This window comes from Myotis nattereri, assembly GCF_964212035.1.
Source record: "Myotis nattereri genome assembly, chromosome: 15".
NCBI lineage: Eukaryota > Metazoa > Chordata > Mammalia > Chiroptera > Vespertilionidae > Myotis > Myotis nattereri.
In genome coordinates, this window is record NC_138090.1 from 45,558,147 (window position 1) to 45,577,777 (window position 19,631).

General features: G+C 56.8%; 1 protein-coding gene across 1 annotated transcript; it reads left to right on the forward strand.

Annotated features, from left to right (window-relative positions):
* Window positions 1-1,338: 1,338 nt before the first annotated feature.
* CBLC (Cbl proto-oncogene C) lies at window positions 1,339-18,335 on the forward strand (the record flags this gene model as incomplete). The annotated part of the gene is made up of 11 exons (XM_081107334.1): window positions 1,339-1,703; window positions 4,760-4,906; window positions 5,417-5,573; window positions 5,807-5,928; window positions 7,734-7,871; window positions 10,847-10,934; window positions 11,862-11,993; window positions 14,794-14,955; window positions 15,225-15,305; window positions 17,843-17,964; window positions 18,081-18,335. 11 exons carry the CDS (start codon window positions 1,339-1,341, stop codon window positions 18,088-18,090), a joined length of 1,524 nt encoding a protein of 507 aa, XP_080963460.1. The 3' UTR covers window positions 18,091-18,335.
* Between the last annotated feature and the right edge of the window lie 1,296 nt (window positions 18,336-19,631).

Here is a 19,631-nt window from a genome sequence, read left to right on the forward strand (position 1 = left end):
CCCGCAACCAAGGTACATGCCCTTGACCGGAATCGAACCTGGGACCCTTCAGTCCGCAGGCCGACGCTCTATCCACTGAGCCAAACCGGTTAGGGCATCTTTTTTAAAACATATTTTTAATGATTTCAGAGAGGAAGGGAGAGGGAGAGAGAGATAGAAATATCAATGATGAGAATTGATTGGCTGCCTCCTGCACGCCCCACACTGAGGCTCGAGCCCGCAACCCGAGCACGTGACTTGACCGGGAATGGAACCCTGACCTCCTGGTTCATAGGTCCACGCTCAAGCAACCACTGAGCCACGCCAGCCGGGCTGTCGTCAAAATATATTTTTAATATATTTTTATTGATTTCAGAGCGGAAGGGGAGGGGAGAGAGATAGAAACATCAATAATGAGAGAGAATCGATTGACTGCCTCCTGCAGGCCTCACACTGGGGATGGAGCCTGCAACCCAGGCATGTGCCCTTGACCGGAATCGAACCTGGGACCCTTCGGTCCTCAGCCTGACGCTCTATCCACTGAGCCACACGGCCGGGCTGTCACCTAATTCTTGCTCCCCCAGACACCCTCCCCCCCAAGCCCTGCTCCTAAGGGACTCGGGGGGGTCTGGTCACGCTGTGTTTCCTGCTCAGAGACAAAGGGCTCGCACTATCTCCCTGACCTTTCCTCCTAGAAAGCTCAGCTCTGACCTTTACTCCGTGTCAGGACCAGAGATCCAAATCTTCAACGTCACCCTGGAGTGCCACGTCCCAGTGGTGCCGACAGGACCCAACCCCGCCCCCGCCCCAAGAAAAAGTCCAGGTTTCTCTCCCCCCCCCCCCCCCCCCCGCCCCCAGGCCCGCAGTCCCTCCCTAACCGGGCCCAGGCATCCTACCTGCGACCCCCTCCCACCCGGGAACCACCGCCCATCGCCAGCCACCGGAGCACCCCACCTGGTGGTCCTTTGGGATCAGACTTCTTTTTTTTTAAGTATATTTTATTGATTTTTTACAGAGAGGGAGAGGGATAGAGAGTTAGAAACATCGATCAGCTACCTCTTGCACACCCCCCACTGGGGATGTGCCTGCAACCAGGACATGCCCTTGAGCGGAATCGAACCCGGGACCATTCAGTCCGCAGGCCGACGCTCTATCCACTGAGCCAAACCAGTCAAGGAATGGGATCAGACTTTCCAACCCTCTCTCTAGGGAACCCGGTGCCAGCGCCCCAGACCCCGCCCTCTTTGGGGACAAGGTACCTGCCGGCCCCGCCCAGGTTCTCCAGGGCCCGCCCCCACCTGCCTGGGTGGGGCTGCGCCTCTCAGCGCCGCGCCCGGCCCTCCCCGCACCCAGGAGCCCATGGCTGCGGCGGCGGCGGCGGCGGCGGCCCCACGGCGGGGCCCGTGGGGAGAGACGCGCTCGCTCGACCGCGCGGTGCGGCTGCTGCAGCGCCTGCAGAAGCAATGCGGGGACCCCCGGCTGTCCTCCAGCCCCCCGTCGCTGCCGGACCTGCTGCCCCGCACCGCGCAGCTGCTGCGAGAGGTGGCGCACGCCCGGCGGGCGGCGGGCGGAGGCGGCCCCGAGAGTCCCGGGGGTGCGGCGGACTTCCTCGTCCTCTACCTCGCCAACCTGGAGGCCAAGAGCAGGCAGGTGGCAGCGCTCCTGCCGCCCCGGGGCCAGAAGAGTGCCAGCGACGAGCTCTTCCGAGAGGGGTCCATGCTCAGGTGAGCGGGGGTCCCATTACGGTGGGATCACCCGGGAGGCCCAGGTCGTGCTCCCCCTCTTCCTCCCTCTGACCCAGGAGTCCAGCCCCAGCCCCTCCTCCCTCAGACCCAGGAGTCCAGCCCCAGCCCCTCCTCCCTCAGACCCAGGAGTCCAGCCCCCAGCCCCTCCTCCCTCAGACCCAGGAGTCCAGCCCCCAGCCTCTCCTCCCTCAGACCCAGGAGTCCAGGCCCCCAGCCCCTCCTTCCTCAGACCCAGGGGTCCTGGCCCCAGCCCCTCCTCCCTCAGACCCAGGAGTCCAGGCCCCCAGCCCCTCCTCCCTCAGACCCAGGGGTCCAGCCCCCAGCCCCTCCTCCCTCAGACCCAGGAGTCCAGGCCCCCAGCCCCTCCTCCCTCAGACCCAGGAGTCCAGCCCCCAGCCTCTCCTCCCTCAGACCCAGGAGTCCAGGCCCCCAGCCCCTCCTCCCTCAGACCCAGGAGTCCAGGCCCCAGTCCCTCCTCCCTCAGACCCAGGGGTCCAGGCCCCAGCCCCTCCTCCCTCAGACCCAGGAGTCCAGGCCCCCAGCCCCTCCTCCCTCAGACCCAGGGGTCCTGGCCCCAGCCCCTCCTCCCTCAGACCCAGGAGTCCAGGCCCCCAGCCCCTCCTCCCTCAGACCCAGGGGTCCTGGCCCCAGCCCCTCCTCCCTCAGACCCAGGAGTCCAGGTCCCCAGCCCCTCCTCCCTCAGACCCAGGGGTCCTGGCCCCAGCCCCTCCTCCCTCAGACCCAGGGGTCCTGGCCCCAGCCCCTCCTCCCTCAGACCCAGGGGTCCTGGCCCCAGCCCCTCCTCCCTCAGACCCAGGAGTCCAGCCCCAGCCCCTCCTCCCTCAGACCCAGGAGTCCAGCCCCCAGCCCCTCCTCCCTCAGACCCAGGGGTACAGCCCCCAGCCCCTCCTCCCTCAGACCCAGGAGTCCAGCCCCCAGCCCCTCCTCCCTCAGACCCAGGGGTACAGCCCCCAGCCCCTCCTCCCTCAGACCCAGGAGTCCAGCCCCCAGCCCCTCCTCCCTCAGACCCAGGGGTACAGCCCCCAGCCCTCCTCCTCCCTCAGACCCAGGGGTCCAGCTCCAGCCCCTCCTCCCTCAGACCCAGGAGTCCAGGCCCCAGTCCCTCCTCCCTCAGACCCAGGAGTCCAGGCCCCCAGCCCCTCCTCCCTCAGACCCAGGGGTCCTGGCCCCAGCCCCTCCTCCCTCAGACCCAGGAGTCCAGCCCCAGCCCCTCCTCCCTCAGACCCAGGAGTCCAGCCCCCAGCCCCTCCTCCCTCAGACCCAGGGGTACAGCCCCCAGCCCCTCCTCCCTCAGACCCAGGGGTCCAGCCCCCAGCCCTCCTCCTCCCTCAGACCCAGGGGTCCAGCTCCAGCCCCTCCTCCCTCAGACCCAGGAGTCCAGGCCCCAGTCCCTCCTCCCTCAGACCCAGGAGTCCAGCCCCCAGCCCCTCCTCCCTCAGACCCAGGAGTCCAGCCCCCCAGCCCCTCCTCCCTCAGACCCAGGGGTCCAGGCCCCCTGCACTTCCTCCTTCAAACCAGGAGTGTAGGCCCTCAAATTGTATTATAAGGAAGTGATAAAAAGAATGTTCTTTATAATAAAATTACCGACATTTCTAATGGAAATGCCACGGCACAATTACAATTATTCTACAAGGCAGGATTGATGAGCCAGACACTTGCACGCGAGGAGAATCACTGTTGCTGGGTCAGTCTTCCCTTGATATGTGGGAGAGTTCAATTTCTGTAAAATTCAGTATAAAGCCCTGGTGTTGCTCAGTCGTTAGAGCTTTGGTCTGAGCACTGAAGGGTCACGAGTTCGATTCCCAGTCCAGGTTTGCAGGTCCAATACCCAGCCCCAGTCAGTCAGGGTGATGGTGGAAGGCAACCCATCAATGTGTCTCTCGCACACCAATGTTTCTCTCTCCCCCCTCCTCCCCTTCCAAGCTCTCTAAAATTCAATGGGGAAAAAATACCTTCACGTGAGAATTAACAATAAATTAATGTGCTCTGACTGCCGAATGTGTGCTGGGTGTGCTAGGCACTCTATGTGCTTGTAAGAATCCTCATCACTCCCCCTGTGAGGGAGGGGCTGTACTTATGCCCATTTCAAAGTTGGGGAAACTGAGGCTTAGGGGGGAAATAAAGGAACTTGCAAGCCCAGCCCGTGTGGCTCAGTGGTTGAGCATTGATCTATGAACCAGGAGGTCTATGAACCAGGAGGTCACGGTTTGATTCCTGGTCAGGGCACATGCCCGGGTTGTGGGTTCAATCCCCAGTGAGGGATGTGCAGGAGGCGGCTGATCAATGAGTCTCTCTCATCACTGATGTTTCTTTACAGTTTTTTCTTTATATTTTTTATTTTTATCTTTATTGATTTCAGAGAGGAAGGGAGAGGGAGAGAGAGATAGAAACATCAGTGATGAGAGAGAATCATTGATCGGCTGCCTCCTGCATTCCCCCCTATTGGGGATGGAGCCCACAACCCGGGCATGTGCCCTTGACCAGAATCGAACCCGGGACCCTTCAGTCCGCAGGCCCACACTCTATCCACTGAGCCAAACCAGCGAGGGCCATGGATGATGTATATATATCGGTATATGTTTTAAAAAGGAATTTGTCAAAAGTCACGGAGCTAGGTGTCAGACTCCCTCTGCTGCTGCCCACATGCTGCGGCTGCAGGAGGAAGCAGGGCTGCCCCCGGCGCTGCTCAAACCTGGAGGAAGGCCCCTAGCAAGACCTGCTGGCAGACCCCACGATGCCCTCAGCCCTAGTGTCCCCGGGAGCAACGAGGGAGGCTCCTCCCCTGGCCCCGGCTCTGGGTGTGGAGGCTGAGGACACCGGCCTCATGCCTTTCCTTCCAGAAGAGGCAGCAGAGGCTCTGGGAGGGGGCCTCAGGGCCGCAGCAGACAGTGTTGGAACCAACTTCACCCTCCCCGCTGCCTCCGAGGGTGGGGCCTGTGGGTGTTCTCTGCAGAGGGTGGAGGTGTCCGTGGGAGCCCCAGGGTTCAGCCGGTGCTCAGAGCCCATCCCCACAGGCGACAGCTCGCCAAGCTGGCCCTTATCTTCAGCCACATGTACTCAGAGCTGAGCGCGCTCTTCCCCCGGGGAAAGTACTGTGGACACACATACCAGCTCACCAAGTCCGAAGCCCACGCCTTCTGGAGAGAGCATTGCGGCGCCCGGTGAGTGAGCACGGTCCCAGGGGCCCTTAGGGCCCCATCCTGCCCCTGCCCAGGGACCCAGGGGTCCAGGCCCCCAGCCCCTCCTCCCTCAGACCCAGGGGTCCAGGCCCCAGCCCCTCCTCCCTCAGACCCAGGGGTCCAGGCCCCAGCCCCTCCTCCCTCAGACCCAGGAGTCCAGCCCCAGCCCCTCCTCCCTCAGACCCAGGGGTCCAGGCCCCCAGCCCCTCCTCCCTCAGACCTAGGAGTCCAGGCCCCCAGCCCCTCCTCCCTCAGACCAGGGGTCCAGGCCCCCAGCCCCTCCTCCCTCAGACCTAGGAGTCCAGGCCCCCAGCCCCTCCTCCCTCAGACCCAGGGGTCCAACCCCAGCTGCCTCTTCCCTCAGACCCAGGAGTCCAGGCCCCCAGCCCTCCTCCCTCAGACCCAGGGGTCCAACCCCAGCTGCCTCTTCCCTAGATGTCTATCCTAGGCTCCCAGAGGCCTCACTTGCACCCCCGGTGCCCCTCTGCACAGGTGTGTGCTGCCCTGGGCTGAGTTTGAGTCTCTCCTGTGCACCTGCCACCCCGTGGAGTCCGGCTGCACAGCCCTCGCCTTGCGCTCCACCATGGACCTCACCTGCAGTGGCCACGTGTCCGTCTTCGAATTTGACATCTTCACCAGGCTCTTCCAGGTGGGGGAAGGCCACGCCTGGGGGCCCAGACTCCGGTCCTATGGGAGGAAGGGGTGGGGGCCTTGACTCCTGGGTCCCCGGGGAAGAAGGGTCTGGAGTCTTTTGTGGAAAAGACAGATTCCTGAGGCCCACTGTGGTGTGAGCAAGGTGGCTGGGTGCTTGGACCCTAGGAAGCACCAGGAGAGGGGGCTGCTCCCTCAGCCCCTCCCTGACCCAAGCGCCACCCTCTCCAGCCATGGCCAACCCTCCTCAAGAACTGGCAGCTTCTGGTGGTCGACCACCCAGGCTACATGGCCTTCCTCACGTATGATGAGGTCCGCGCACGCCTGCAGGCCTGCAGGGACAAGCCAGGCAGGTAAAGGGCAGGCCTCGGGGGAGGGGGCTGCCGGGGTGGGGGTGGGGGGTGTCCAGGCTCTTGGTTCTGGGCCGGGAGGTGGTAGAAACCCAGACATCCTTCAGAGAAAACAAGAAAGAAAGGAGGCTCCTGGGATCCTAGAGAGTGGAGAGCCCTGAGGTAGGGTACTGAGTGTCCCCTCCCACCGCACCTCTTCTCCTGAGGCCTCCTGGACCGCCCCATAATCCGGGATCTAAAGGGACAATACCTGCCTGGACTCTGAAGACCCTGCCCCAGGATAAGTTCTGTTTCTGATAGGTCAGAACCCACACTGTGCCATTTATTTAAATTTTTTGTTAGGAATCCTCACCCAAGGATATTTTTCCATTGATTTTGTAAAATATGTTTTTATTGATTTCAGAGAGGAAGGGAGAGGGAGAGAGAGATAGAAACATTGTTGATGAGAGAGAGTCATGGATCAGCTGCCTCCTGCACACCCCCACTGAGGATCGAGCCCGCAACCCGGGCATGTGCCCTTGACCAGAATCGAACTTGGGAGCCTTCAGTCCGCAGGTCGACGCTCTATCCACTGAGCCAAACCGGCTAGGGTTCCACTGATTTTAAAGAGAGTGGAGAGAGGGAGAGAGAGAGGGAGAGACATTGATGTGAGAGAAAAACGTTAATTGGTTGCCTCCAGCATGCACCCCTGGACCGGGAATCAAACCTTTGACCCTTCTGTGCGAAGGATGATGCTTCAGCCACTGAGCCATGCTGGCCAGGGCTATTAAATATTTTTAATAGGAATTCCCATATCTGGGGTAGGAGACTGTGAGCCAGACACCTGAGTCCTGAAATTATTTTGAGTCAGAAGCTTTGCACTGTTGGGTCTCTGCAGAGAGTTAAGAATTGAGGGGCTCAGCTCCCTAGAATACCAAGAGGTCAAGGGAATAGGACAGTGATGGCAAACCTATGACACGCATGTCAGAGGTGACACGCGAACTCATTTTTTTGGTTGATTTTTCTTTGTTAAATGGCATTTAAATATATAAAATAAATATCAAAAATATAAGCCTTTGTTTTACTATGGTTGCAAATATCAAAAAATTACTATATGTGACACGGCATCAGAGTTAAGTTAGGGTTTTTCAAAATGCTGACACGCCGAGCTCAGAAGGTTCGCCATCACTGGAATAGGAGGTCAGATTGGTGAGTATTTGCAGGGCTGAGGTGCAGGGGCCCCCAGGACAGCACGTGTATTAGCACTTTCCCAGTTGCACTGCAAACTGGTTTAAAGGGAAAGAAAAAGGGATGAATTGATTCACATAATTGAAAAGACCACGTGTCTTTCCAGGCTTCAGGCAGAGCTGGGTCCAGGAGCTCAGGTGCCATTGTCAAGAATCGGATCCTGTTTATCTATCCCCATTCCCTGCTTTCGTCTGTGTTAGCTTGGTTCACAGACATAGTCTCTCCTCGCGGAGTCTAGAATCCCCAGCTGTATACCCTACCAGCTTAGCTACCCTGCAGAATGGGGCACCTCACTAGAACTCCCAGCAGAAGTCCCAGGGCTGACTCCCATCACTATGGTCAGGGGTCCTGAAGTGCACCGATTGGCCAAGCCAGAATCAACCTTGTCTAAACCTTGGTGATCGAGGAAGTAGGGCAGATAATAATATAAGGCCCTTGCCTAAAAAGCAGGAAGCCGGGCTATAAGGGGCTGAGAACATAGACACCTTGATTCCCAACAGTGTGAGGGGCTGGGAAGTCCCAGAAGGGACAGTGCCTACCATCCCCCCCCCCCCCCCCTTGCTACCTGCCTCTTCCTGCAGCTACATCTTCCGACCCAGCTGCACTCGCCTGGGGCAGTGGGCCATCGGCCACGTGAGCTCAGATGGCAGCATCCTGCAGACCATCCCTCACAACAAACCCCTGTTCAAGGCGCTCCTGGAAGGACAAAAGGAAGGCCTGTGAGTCCCCATCCTGGCAGGGGAGGGTGTCTGCTCGCTGCACTCCGCCCAGCGGACATCATAAACTTGCAATTCTGCAGTGTTCCAGCAGGTGGCAGGCGAGGCCTTGAGGAAGGGGCGCCTTTTCTAGTTCCCACAACGTTGCCATACGGGCCAGCAGCAGTTCCGGGAGCAGTGTGGGGTGGGGAGGTTGAGCACAACCATTCCTTATCTCACTCAGAGCTTTTGCTGCTAGATCTCCAGATCGTGTTACAGAAGCCAGACTGTTAGAGCAGAAAGAGAACCGGGCGAACAGCTGAGCTGGTGGTTTTCCTCCCGTCGCCTTGGCTGACCCAGGGCCTCTCTCAGGAGCTGCCTTGGGGGCGAGGGGGAAGGCAGGTGAGGTCCCACCCTGGGCCTTTCCCCTGAGCCTTCTTAGCAGTCATATCAATGCAATACGATCTGAGATGCATAGAGAGATATGCAGCCGGTTCTCCTAATTCAGGTGCTCCCGTTCTGCAAAGTTTCAGCGGACACGGAGTTATCCAATACTGAGCCCGCGCTCCTAGGGGAATACAGGGTTAGTTAGAGTCCTGCCAGACTGCTCACATTTTTGTCAACCAGTCACTACATAAAAACCTTTATGTGTGTTTCTGTTTAAAGAAACACACCTTATGTAATATAGTTCCGGGGTTCTTGTTCCAGCATTAAGAAGGGTTCAGCAATCTGGAGGAGGTTGTGCGTAGATTAAATAGGAGTCCAGAGACGAAGCATCATTTTGAAAGGCATTTGGGGGTCAGAGGAGCCTAGTTTAAAGGGAACTAAGATCTAAGTTCTCAGGTCTCCTCGTCCCAAGACCCCATGCTTTTTATTAACACAATTTGTCCTGAGGCGAGGCAGAGATACACACTTCAAAGGGTATACACAAGCCTTGTCAGAATGGGGGAATTAGGCTACGGCTGTTCAGGTGTTTGGCCAGTAGGAGGCAATAACATGTAGATTAAGATGCCCTTTAACTGTCTGGCAGCCAAGAAATCAATTTAATGGATCCTATTCAGGTTTGGGGAAATGCCTTTAGCCATTCCTAGATTCAGCCCTGCTGTCATGCTGGAATCGGTCTCCGGCTATATAGTAATATATTGGGTTTTAGTTTGTTTTGTTTATTAAATATATTTTTATTTACTTCAGAGAGGAAAGGAGAGAGAGATAGAAACATCCATGATGAGAGAGAGTCATTGATCAGCTGCCTCCTGCGCGCTCCACACTGGGGATGAGCCCACCACCCCAGCATGTGCCCTGACTGGGAATCGAACCGTGACCTCCTGGTTCATAGGTTGATGCTCAACCACTGAGCCACGCTGTACTATACTGTATATTGCTGATTCATTAACAATGAACACACAGCGAAACTATGCCTTGGGAGCATTTTAAACTCGAGTTCACACACAAAAAAAGCACAAAAATGTGAGAGACACTGAATAGACAGTGAAAAGCACACTGGTTTACGGGATGGGAGTCGAACAAGGTGGGCAAGTGTTGCCACGTTCAGCCTCACTGGGACCCTGCCTGTTGGGTGCCTGGAGTTTTCTGCCACTGTGCGCGCGTCCGCGAACGGCCACACAAGCACCACGGGTATTGATCGGGGGTCACAAATTTTAGTGCATAGGCAGATTTTCAAATACAGAACCCATGAGTCATAAACATCGGTTGTGTGTCTGTATACATGCATGCACAGACACACACATGTTATTGCATTTGACAACCGGGGCGCAGAAAGACAGACCCACTTGCCCAGGACACACAGTGACGGAACTGACCGGCTGGGATTTGAAGCCAGACAGCCAGGCTCAAAGCACTGGCCCTTTGCCACTCCCATGTCCTCAGTTCCAGGTGGCACCTCCTGGAGAAGGGCGTTCCAGAGTTAAAATAAGAGTGAACACTGTCGATGTCATTAACCTCCCTGCTACACACACACACACACACACATACACACACCATCACCACCACCGTTACACAGGTGGGAAAATCGAAGCCCTGAGAGAGGGGAAGGGACGCCAGCTCTTTCCACCCCACGGCCAGTCGGCTCTCTGGGTCTGACGTGGATCATGGCAGTTCCCTCTCATTGGTCGTTTATGTGAGGAGAAGGCGCGCTGCGCTGTCTTATTTCATCCGTACCGCCCATCTTTGCCCGAAGCACGAGTATGTCCATTTTACAGAAGGGAAAGCTGAGGCCAGAGCGGGAGAGCTGCCCAGCCCAGGTCACACAGTGTGTTTGTGGGAGAGCTGCCCCTGTTTGTGGGCCCAGGTCAGGCAGAGCCATCAGCTTTAGGAGACATGTGACCCCGCTGTTGGTCTGAAGGTACGGTTCTGACCTCAATGGGAGACCCAAAGGGTGCTGAGCCTTCTCGGCTGCCCTGGGTCCTGGAGCTTGGACCTGCCCACAGCCCTGGCCTGCGTCCCTCCGGGCCTCACTGGTGACCTTGGGTAGTCGCCTCTCCCTCACTGGGCCTCAGTCCCCAGCTATGAAGCAAGAGGAGGCAGCGTGGCTGTCCAGGAGGGTCCTGGTAGCCCTGCTGGTCCAAGACTCTAGGACCTGGTTCCTCCAGGAATCTGTGACTCAGATGCTGTTATGCTCAAGCCTGAAGACTAGGACGGTGACGTTCTGGGAGAAGGAGGCCTGGGCTTTGATCCGTTTCCTGGTTCTCGGTCATCTGATCCATGTTCCCAGGGCTCCAGTCACTTAGGTGATGAGTGCTCAGTCTGTGGGGGTCTGAGGGCCCGTGGCCCTGCCCCAGGGGCCTGCGGGAACATAGCTGGTCCTAGAGAGTGTCGGTTTGAGGAGAGAGGGAGAAAAATTTCCCCAGGCCAGCAAGAGATGTGGGGCAACTGCTCATTCAGGAGCTCTGGGCCCCAGGGTGGGGCTGGGGCAGTCCTTGTTAGTCTGGGGGGGGCGGGGCGGGCTGGGCCCCCTCTGTAGCCCTCTGTTCCCTCCCCAGCTACCTCTACCCAGATGGGAAGAACCACAACCCAGACCTGACTGAGCTCTGCCACATGGAACCCCATCAGCTCATCTACGTGTCAGAGGTGAAGCTCAGGCCCGTGCCCCGCTCCCCGATCCGCCCCCCGCCCCCCCGCGTGCGCACACACACACACACACACACACACACACACACACGGCTCAGGAATTCCCTCTCACCGAGTCAGGCCTGGGATCCCAGAGGCCTTGGGGTTTCGTGCTGGTGTGATGGCCATGGGGCCCGAGGTAAATAAATCACTTGGCCTCTCTGAGGTTCTGTTCCTTCTCGGGAAAACACAGCTCCTCCTGCCACTGCCCAGGGGTTTCCCTGGGGTTAGACCAGGAAATGGTACTTCTGAGGTCAGCAGCACAGCTGATGCGCCTGAGCACGCACAGCCCCTGTCCCTTGGTCTGCGCAGTCACCCCGTGTGTGGAAGAGAAACAACAAGTACATTTTTTTAAGTGTAAGTATATCCCACACAGTGTTTGGGACATACTTACACCTAAAATACCAGACTTTTTCCTTTACTCTTTGTGTTTCTGAAAATCAGCTGTAACAGGGCATCCTGTATTTTTTAACATCACCCAAGGGATGGTTTTTTAGAGATAAAGGAAGAGAGAGAGAGAGAGAAACATCCATCGGCTGCCTCCCATAGGCCCCCCCAACCAGGTATCGAACCCGCAACCTGGGCATGTGTGCTGACCAGTCATCAAACCTGCAACCTTTTGGTGCACGGGACGACACTCCAAGCGCATCCTGTAATTTTAGAGGCTAAATCTGGCAACCCTGAGAGCCGGCTACCCCAGGGAACACATCTCACAGCACTGGGTACATGTAGGAGGCAGCAGACACGCCCTGGAACCTGGGAGAGGGTCGGGGGCTGGCCCGGAGGCTCGGGCCCTTCCCCTGGGGCCCGGAGGCTCGGGCCCTTCCCCTGGGGCCCGGCTCTGTGACCCTGGCTGACGTCACCACCGTCCATCTCCTCGCCTGCCAGGAGCAGCTGCAGCTGTACTGGGCCATGAACTCCACCTTCGAGCTCTGTAAGATCTGTGCTGAGGCCAACAAGGACGTGAGGATCGAGCCCTGTGGGCACCTGCTGTGTAGCCGCTGCCTGGCCACCTGGCAGGTGGGTCTCCCCTCTCCTGAAGGGTCTCCCCTATGTCTCAGGGATCAGATGGGAAAGCGGAGGCCCAAGAAAGCAGGGACTCGCTCAGGGTCACTCAGGAGCGAGGGCCTGGAGCCTGGCTGGCTGTGTCTGTGTGTCTGTCCCTGTCTCACTCTGCCGCTGTCACCTCTGCTTCTCCTTCTCCAGCTACATTATTCATGGACAGAGCTCCTCCCTTCCCTCGCTGGGCAACCTGGGGCCAGTGGCTTCACCTCTCTGAGCCTCCGCCTCGTCTCTGGAGAACGGAGCTGACCCTGGTCACCTCCCAGGCCCATAGTGAGGGTCCAAGCCCTCAGGGAAGGCCCCTTGGGGAGTGGAGCTGAAGCCGGTGCATGACATCACCTACTTTTTACTGTAATGTAAATGCCTGACATTAAGCTGAGTCATCCATTTCAAAGATACCCATTTCCAATAAACAAATTGCCAGATGTATGACACAGCAAAACTAAGAGATAAGGAACCAGGCTGCCCCCACCCATGAAGTTCCCCTTTATTTTATTTATTTATTTAATACTAGAGGCCCGGTGCAGGAATTTGTGCACGGGTGGGGGGCGGGCCCCGCATGGGGGTCAAACGGTGTTGAGGGGCCCTGGGAGGGCTCCAGGGCATGTCCAGTCTTTCTTGCTCAGTCCCAATCAGCCGGACCCCAGCAGCAAGCTAACCTACCAGTTGGAGCGTCTGCCCTCTGCAGTGCACATATAGCAACTGGTCAACCTTTGACTCTCTGCCTCCTGGTGGTCAGTGCACGTCATAGTGAGTGGCTGAACAGTTTTAGCATATTAAGCTTTGATTGGTTGAACGGAGGACCGGACACTTAGCATATTAGGCTTTTATTATATAGAATTTGTTATGGATTTCAGAGAGAGAGGAAGGGAAAGGGAGAGCAAGATAGAAACATCGATGAGAGAGAATCATGGATCAGCTGCCTCCTGCATGCCCCCCACTGGGGATCGAGCCCGCAACCCGGGCATGTGCCCTGACTAGGAATCGAACCGTGGTCTCCTGGTTCATAGATCCAAGCTCAACCACTGAGCCACGCCGGCTGGGCTGCAGTTCCCCTGTAGAAAGCCCTGGGTAACCTACTTAAGTGACCCAGGCTTTTCCTTTCTACGCCCTAATTCCTGCTCCTGTGATTTTTTTTGTTTTTAATTTTTTTTAAAATATATTTTATTGATTTTTTTACAGAGAAGAGGAGAGAGGGATAGAGTTAGAAACATCGACCAGCTGCCTCATGCACGCCCCCCAGTGGGGATGTGCCCGCAACCAAAGTACATGCTCTTGACTGGAATCGAACCTGGGACCCTTTAGTCCGCAGGCCGACGCTCTATCCACTGAGCCAACCGGTTCGGCAATTTTTTTAATCCTCACTTGAGGATATGGTTTTTAAAAAATTGATTTGAGAAAGAAACATTGATGAGTTGCCTACTCTGTGCCCCCGAGGGTTGGAGCTGGGATCGAGCCCACAACCCAGGCATGTACCCTAACCCGGTGGGACCTAAAACCCTTTTGTTGTACCGGAGGATGCTCCAGCCAACTGTGCCACCCGCCCAGGGCCGCTCCTATGCTTGAAATTCACCAATAAAAAGTGAACCCTTGCCCAACCGGTGTGGCTCAGTGACTGAGCATCGACCTTTGAACCCGGAGGGCTTGATCCCCAGTGGGGGGTACACAGGAGGCAGCCAATCCATGATTCTCTCTCATCATTGATGTTTCTCCCTCTTCCTTCCTCTCTGAAATCAATTTAAAAAATTGTTTTAAGCCGAAACCGGTTTAGCTCAGTGGATAGAGCATCAGCCTGCGGACTGAAGGGTCCCAGGTTCGATTCCGGTCAAGGGCATGTACCGGGGTTGTGGGCACATCCCCAGTAGGAGATGGGCAAGAGGCAGCTGATCAATGTTTCTCTCTCATCGATGTTTCTAACTCTCTGTCTCCCTTCCTCTCTGTAAAAAATCAATAAAATATATTTTAAAAAATAATAAAAAAATAAAAAATTGTTTTAAGTGAACCCTTGCCCTAGCCAGTGTGGGCCAGTGGTTAGAGTGTTGGTCCACAGCCTGAAAGCTTGTGGGTCTGATTCTGGTCAAGGGCACGTACACGTTGGTTGCACATGCAGGAGGCAACCAGTAGATGTGTCTCTCTCACATCAATGTTTGTCTCTCTGTCTCTCTCCCTTCCACTCTCTAAAACCCAATGGAAAAAATACCCTCTGGTGAGGATTAACAACAACAAAAGAAAAGTGAACCCACCAAACCCTAACCACCCCACTTGGCCCCTAAGAAAGGCAGACCCAGGTCCATGCACCCTCCCGCGACCTCCTCGTGTAGCCTTGGGCATGCCGTGTGCCCTCCAGGATCTGAGTAATGATTCTCGTCCTCCCGAGTTCCCTGATGGCTTTTGCTGAGGTGCATCCTGCGGCCATAATAAGAACCACCAGGGCTGGTCCAGCCACAACACTGGCCCCGGTTGCGGGGGGGGGGGTATCTCCGGGGGCCTAGGTGAGTGTCTCAGGCCTCCCTCGCCCATAGCATCACCATCCATAGCTGGGGCCCACACTCTGGCTCCCCATTTGTGCGCCCCCCTGGCCTCGGGCTCTGGTCCAGTCCCTCCTTCCTGTCCTGCGTCTCTCTCCATGGCTGCCCCTCCCTCCTCCCTCTGTCTGTCCTCCCCACCTCACTCTGCTGGAGATGAAGGCCCTGTGGTCCCAGAGGACTTGGAGAAGAACCGGGAGACGCTGACTCCCTCCCCCCACCCCCGCCCCCAGCAACCAGACAGCCAGACCTGCCCCTTCTGCCGAAGCCAGATCAAGGGCCAAGAGGTCGTGAGTATCCGTCGGTCCCAAGGGAGGCGAGCGGAAGCCAGGGCCACCGCTGAGGACTCAGGGAGCAGCGATGGCCAGGAAAACAGCGAGGACGAGCTGGGGCAGGTAAGCAGGGCCAGGAGGGAGCCGGAACTAAAATTCTGGGGCCCGAGGGAGAAGGGGGCTGGGGGGCCAGACTCCTGGGTCTGAGGGAGGAGGGGCTGGTGACAGGATTCTGGAGTCCTAGGGGCCTGTTCCCCTGGGACTATGGCTCCTCCAGTCTGAACCCTCCTGTGGGTTAGACTCTGCCTTATTCTCCATTATTTCTGCAATGTCTGGCACAGGCCTGGTGCTGGGACACCAGGCAGGAAGACATAACCCCCTGTCTCCCCTAGGTGGTCCCCTCAGCGCCCCCACTGCCCCCTCGCCTGGACCTGCCTCCTGAGCATCCCAGAAGTAAAGGCCAGCTGAAGGTGGTGAGTGAGGCACTGGTCTGAGGTGGGTAGCTGGGGTCTCCTTCAACCACAGGGTCCCTAGTCCAGCCAGGCCCTCGGGGGTGCCAGGCACTCACTCTCGGCCCCCGTTGACAAGGTGCTGTGTAATTTGGCATCCATCCCTCTAAGGCCTCTTCTCTTGTGCTCATCCTCCCTCGTCCCCCATCACCGGCTTCCTGGCTCTCCTTCCAGCATCCCGGGCAGGTCCTGCCTGCCCCAGGGCCTTTGCACAAGTGGTTCCTTCTGCCTGGATCTCCTTTATCCAGGATCACTTTCTCATCCTCTCCTTCTGTGCCCACCCTATTGACCACAGAGCCCCAGTCCTGCCAAGCCCCTGCCCGCTGCGTTCTCATACTGCTCCTCATCGCCTGGCAGAGGGGACAGTTCCTGTTGTCTGAAACCATCAGCGGGTTATCACTCTCCTGAAGATGAGGACTTTGCCTTATTCTCCTGACACTGCCCGAGACTAGAACAGTGCCTGACACCTAGTGGGTGCTCAATAAATAGATGTCGAGCCCGGCCGGTGTGGCGCAGTGGTTGAGCGTCAACCTATGAAACAGGCATTCCCAGTCAGAGCACAAGCCCAGGTTGCAGGCTTGATCCCTCGTAGGGGGCGTGCAGGAGGCAGCCGGTCAGTGATTCTCTATCATTGATGTTCCCCCTTCTCGTTCCCTCTCCCTTCCTCTCTGAAATCAGTAGAAATATATTTAATAAATAAATCAGTAGATGTTGAATGAGCAAGTGGAACTGAGTCTTCCCAACAGCCCTATGCCATCGAGAATGTTCCTCTCCTCCTTCTTCAGGGGAACAAAGCCCAGAGAGGCGACTGCGGCTGCCCAAACCCACACAGCCCAGAAGAGGAAAAGGCAGTGTCGGGGCCTTAAAATCACCCCCTTATCTTCCAAGGGAGCCAGCCTCGCTTCCTTCTCCCCCTGACCCTGCACCTCCCACCCCAGGGTTTTCCGAGACCCTGGCCCACAGGAGAGGGGCAGGTCTCTGAGAGCATCTCAGGCTGAGTACACAGAGATTCAATCGATACCGGCTGACTTCAAACAAATAACTCAGGAAGTCCGGGAACATTATTCTACCACAGCAAACAAGAGAGCCGGCAGGAAGGGGGGGCGGGGGGGAGCAAGGGAGTGTGACCAGCCAGGGAAGCTAAAAACAGATCCCAACCTGCAGCCAAAAGCAAATGGAAACATTAGGAGCCACTCAGCCGGCTCCCCGAGGACAATGAGGGGGACAGAGCCAGAACGGCAGGCTGAGGGGCACTGCTGGCCACGTGGCCACCCCTTTGCCTAGGCTGTGCGCTCCGCCCGGCATGCCCTTTCCTCTTCTCCCCAAGCCCTGCCTGATCCCGAGGGCAGGCAGCTCCTGCTCCTTCATTCTTCAAAGCACGGCAGGCCAGGCGGCCCCGGTTTCCCAGCAAGGTGACTGTCATAGTGAGAACAGCTCATGTGTGACTCCCTTTTCCCGAACAATGACTGGCACTGCTTTGTGAAACAATATTTCTAATTAGAGTTGGCATTACAACGTAGTGGTTCAAGTCTAGTAACCATCTGTCACTGTGCAAAGTTATTATTACACTATTATTATTTTTTAAATACATTTTTATTGATTTCAGAGCGGAAGGGATAGGGAGAGAGAGATAGAAACATCAATGATGAGAGAGAATCATTGATCAGCCGCCTCCTGCACGCCCCACTCTGGGGATCGAGCCGGCAACCCAGGCAGGTGCCCCGACCGGGTTAATTGAACCGTGACCTCTTGGTTCACAGGTCGACGCTCAGCCGCTGAGCCACACCAGCCCGGCACGGTATTATTGACTCTCTTCCCTGAGGGGCACCTGGCACTGCTGTTTAATGTCTTCACGTAATTGGCCTGGAAACTCAATGAGATGGGTACTGTTATAATCCCTGTTGTGCAGGGGTAACACTGCCGCTCAGAGGGCTCAAGGTCACCCCCCTCGAAGGTGACGGTCAGGACTGAAACCAAGGCCCCTGACTCTAGATTCCAGAGCCCATCCTCTTCTGTGAGCCTCAGTTCCCTTGTCTGTAAAATGGGTGTGATGCCAGTTCCCGCCTGTGGGGCTGCTGCGGGCCCTGGGTGTGTGGGGAGCTGTGTTAACCCTTTGTACGCCATAAGCGTCTATAGATGCTTTAAAATCTTTTTTTGTGTGTGAGAATTTTCAACTGAAAATATTCAAGAGCACCCAAAATTGTGAGTAATATTTATTTATTTTTATTGATTTCAGAGAGGACGGGACAGGGAGAGAGAGACAGAAACATCAATGATGAGAGAGTCTCATTGATCAGCTGCCTCCTGCACGCCCCCCACTGGGGATTGAGCCCGCAACCTGCTCATGTGCCCTTGACTGAAATCGAACCCGGGACCCTTGAGTCGGCAGGTTGATGCTCTATCCACTGAGCCAAACCGGCTAGGGCATAATATGTTTATTTTTATAATATTCAGTACAGCGGCAGCTCAGCTGTAAAATTTCTTCATCTCCTTCCCTCCAGGGGCCTCCGGCCTTCCCCAAACTTCGGGCCCCTCTTATTTTGCCAAAAATTAGGACTTCGGCCTCAGCCTCAGCCCCACGGGACATCACCTCCAGGCCCCGGGCCAGGGAGGGAGCCGCAAAGTAAGTGAAGAGGGTAGCCGGAGTCCCCAACTCCTGGGTCTGAGGGAAGAGGGTGTGGGAGCGGAAGGGAAACGGTTCTAAAAAATCAACAGCCCCCCTCAAACTCCCCACTACAGAAACTCTTAAAGGGAAGGTCACCCCTCCAGCTGCTCCTGTGGGGCCCATGATCGCTGCCCAGGCCTGGAGGCCAGGTGAGCCCCCCACCCTGCCCCGGTGCCCTCCCATGGCCCCCCCTCCCCACCGCGATATGATATTATTTATCTAAGTCACCTCTCTCTCCGCCTCACAGGGCACAAGATCTGCTGCTAAAGGGGCCCCAGTGGCTTCCCGGCTGGAGGGGTTTATGAAGCGGAAATAAACTGCCACTGCCCAGCCTGGTCTGTCCTCCCGTGTGTGGAGAGCGTGCAGCGGCCACTAGGGGGCAGCTTGGCATCGGGAACCCATGGGCCCTGAGCCCTGAGCCCGGAGCCCCGCCTGGTTACCCCAGGGCTCTGAGATCAGAAAGCCCCAAATGGGGGACCCAGCTCCTCCTCCCCGCTGGCCAGGAGTCCAGGCTTCCAGCCCCTCCTCCCTCAGACCCAGGAATCTGCACCTCCCTAGCCTCCTCCCTCAGACCCAGGAGTCCAGGCTCCCAGCCCTCCTCCCTCAGACCCAGGAATTCAAACTCCCAAGTTCTCAGAGAGAGAGAGAGCCTACCCCCTTTCCCCATCATGGCAAAAAAATCCCCGAAGTCAGACCCAGACACCCAAGTTCTAAGTCCCTTCGTCAAAAAGAGCACACATTCCCCTTAGAGCTATGTCCCCAGTCTTGCCACATCTGTTCTCATCTCTCTCTCTCTGTTTTGTTTTGTTAATCCTCACCTGAGGATGTTTTTCCCGTTGCTTTTTAGATAGAGCGGAAGGGAGGGAGGGAGACAGAGAGAGAAACGTCCATGTGTCATCGAATAATTGCCTCCCACATGTCCCCAAGATCAAGCCTGCAACCAAGGCATGTGCCCTTGACTGGGATCGAACCCGGGACCCTTCAGTCCGAGGGCCAACGGTCTGTCCAATGAACCAAACAGGCTAGGGCTCATCCCTCTCTCTTTATTCCTCTCTGGGAGCCTTCTCCCAGAGTAACAGTGACTTCTGGTCTAAATCAAGCTGAGCAAGTTTAAGGCAGGCCCCTACCCTGAGCCCCTACCCTGTGCCCAGCCCTGGCTGGACAACGCTGAGCATGAAGCAGTAATCACTGCCCCCTGGGCTTACAATCCAATGGGAGAGACAGACCCATCCCTGACAGTGGTAATCCAGAGTGGGCAGGGCTAGGATGGGGGAGCCCAGAGTGGGCAGCTGACCCAGCCTTAGAGGTCAAGGAGGGCTTCCAGGAGGAAGGGATGTCCAAGCTGAAACTGAAGGGATGAGCAGAAGGTATTCCAGCGTAAATGGAGCTGGAACTGTGCACCACAGATTTTGTTTCAAAGCAACAGAAGCCGCCTCTGGGGCAGAAAGGAAATTGATTGCGAGGAGTTGAGATCGATCGCTCACAGAATCCTGGAAGTGATTAGAGAACCCGAATTGGAAAGTGAGCAGCAACACCGGCCGCTGGCCTCAAACCATAGCCACAGTCACGCCACAGAACCAGTCTGATGAGGATATACTGGTGACCACTGGACACTTGTCACCTCA